This window comes from Phytophthora parasitica (assembly GCF_000247585.1).
Source record: "Phytophthora parasitica INRA-310 unplaced genomic scaffold supercont2.23, whole genome shotgun sequence".
Taxonomy (NCBI): Eukaryota; Oomycota; class Peronosporomycetes; order Peronosporales; family Peronosporaceae; genus Phytophthora; species Phytophthora nicotianae.
In genome coordinates, this window is record NW_008649009.1 from 57,851 (window position 1) to 59,549 (window position 1,699).

Genomic DNA, 1,699 nt, shown 5'->3' on the forward strand with positions numbered 1-1,699 from the left:
CGGACTCAGTGACGTATCGGTCGACTGGGTGCAAGAAGTCGCTCAACAAGTAGACCGCCTGCTGCCCGGAGGCATCAGCGTGCTGGGGCTCTATGTGGTTTCGGCTCGGGACGTACTGTCGAACTTGGTGCCGTACCTCCGAGCTACAGCGGAGGCGGTCGCGTTGCCCTCCAATGTGATAGTGGGCGAAAATGTCCACTACCTTGCACGTGTGTCCCCGCATGGAGACATCTCCTTCCAGAGTTTCTACAACGTGGTGGATGTCAACAAGACACAAATGCTACAAGCGGAACGCAAGACCTCGACGAAGGATATTAAATTCAAGCAGTATCGAACGCTGATCGATCTCGACGAACCCACCCCGTTCATCAATGTCGCTCCAACTGCTGCCATGACTGCAACGGAGGTGGCTGAGAAACGCATGAACGAGGTGGAGAGCCAAATGAAGCCGCTGTTCCGACGCGTCGAGGATGCCATTGCCGTACCTAAGCTGACGGGTGATACGAACGCTCAGCATATGAACCTGCTGACGTTGACACCCCCGGAAGCTCAAAAACTTGTCGAGGATGTAAGTGCGACGACGAAGTTGAACTCACTATTGGAATATTGATTTTCTTTTTTGCTTTGTTGATAGCCGCTTGGTGGTATCCACGGAGCAATTAGTTGCGTCGCGTTCGTATCTCAAAGCGAACCTGAAGCCAATGAGGTGGCAGCGAAGTACCTGAAGCGAGACTTTGTCAAGTCGCTGCTGGTACGTATCGCTTTAGCTCGGGAGAGGTGGGCCGAGGATGATGAAGGTAAGCACTGATACGCTTGGCACTTGTGTCCAACACAGAGAAATCAGGCTCTCGTTTCTGACCTTTTGCTCTGGATTTTGTGAGTAGTTGAGCCAAACGAAGTGTTCAAAGAAGGTGGTGTCATTCGACTTGCTCAGCGAGGTTTGGTGCCATGGCGCTCCACTGCCGGATTGAGTTCCCATTTTTCGGCAGCGGTTCATGTTTTTCCCGACGAAGACACAGTAAAGGCGGTGGAGAACGCATTGGAGATCCTCGGTGGTGCCTCAGGTAAAGATGCTGCTGCATGGGCTGCGATGGAGATCGGCGGACAACTTGGCTCTCCCATGGATCTTACATTCGGCGTGACCGAGTCGGAGCATTTCAAGTACGTTTACTATCTGCTACCGGTGGTCCTCGTCCTGCTTCTCGTAGTAGCCCAATACTTCATGTGATAATTTTTACGTGATGTTTGTTTTTGTTTAAATTTGAGGCAGTAGTTGCAATGGTTTAAATTTTGTTGCATTGGACTCGATTTACTTTTACAATGTCTTGTGTACATCTATCTAACATCGATTCTATCGTATATATGGCGCGTGGTCGCATTCATATGCGAGCGCGGTTTAATACATAGCGCTGAAGGCCCACTCAACGTTGCTAGCCTCGAGAATACGCGACTCAAGGCCGAACTCAGCGAACGTCTTGCATTCCGTCTCAACGACCTCCAAGCAGTCGTCCGCTTCATCTTCAACAGGCTCTTCTTGTTGCTTCTCTTCTGTCTGCTTCTGCTCTGCCTGCTTTTGCTGACGGTGTTCCTGCACGGCATCTTTCATGGCGCGGATGGTGCGGTTGACCTTCTCGAGGTAGACCATGTTCGACTTGCAGTCCACGGAGCAAAATCCCGGGTGCTGGCTAAGCGTCTTGAG

General features: G+C 51.3%; 2 protein-coding genes across 2 annotated transcripts; one reads left to right on the forward strand and one right to left on the reverse strand.

Annotated features, from left to right (window-relative positions):
* Nucleotides 1-72: 72 nt before the first annotated feature.
* Nucleotides 73-1,304, forward strand: PPTG_10738 (hypothetical protein). Its single transcript, XM_008906139.1, has 3 exons — nucleotides 73-568; nucleotides 635-797; nucleotides 885-1,304. The coding sequence occupies exons 1-3, from the start codon at nucleotides 278-280 to the stop codon at nucleotides 1,226-1,228; spliced, it is 798 nt and encodes a 265-aa protein (XP_008904387.1). The 5' UTR covers nucleotides 73-277; the 3' UTR covers nucleotides 1,229-1,304.
* A 92-nt stretch (nucleotides 1,305-1,396) lies between these two features.
* Nucleotides 1,397-1,645, reverse strand: PPTG_10739 (hypothetical protein; the record flags this gene model as incomplete). Its single annotated transcript, XM_008906140.1, has 1 exon — nucleotides 1,397-1,645. One exon carries the CDS (start codon nucleotides 1,643-1,645, stop codon nucleotides 1,397-1,399), a length of 249 nt encoding a protein of 82 aa, XP_008904388.1.
* Nucleotides 1,646-1,699: the final 54 nt, after the last annotated feature.

What these genes read in the sequence shown, in the direction of transcription:
- PPTG_10738 (XM_008906139.1), top strand. Translation starts at nt 278, where the DNA reads ATGCTACAAGCGGAACGCAAGACCTCGACGAAGGATATTAAATTCAAG. An exon ending in CTCAAAAACTTGTCGAGGAT is followed by an intron (nt 569 to 634) that starts GTAAGTGCGACG and finishes CTTTGTTGATAG; the next exon opens with CCGCTTGGTGGTATCCACGG. An exon ending in GTGGGCCGAGGATGATGAAG is followed by an intron (nt 798 to 884) that starts GTAAGCACTGAT and finishes TTTTGTGAGTAG; the next exon opens with TTGAGCCAAACGAAGTGTTC.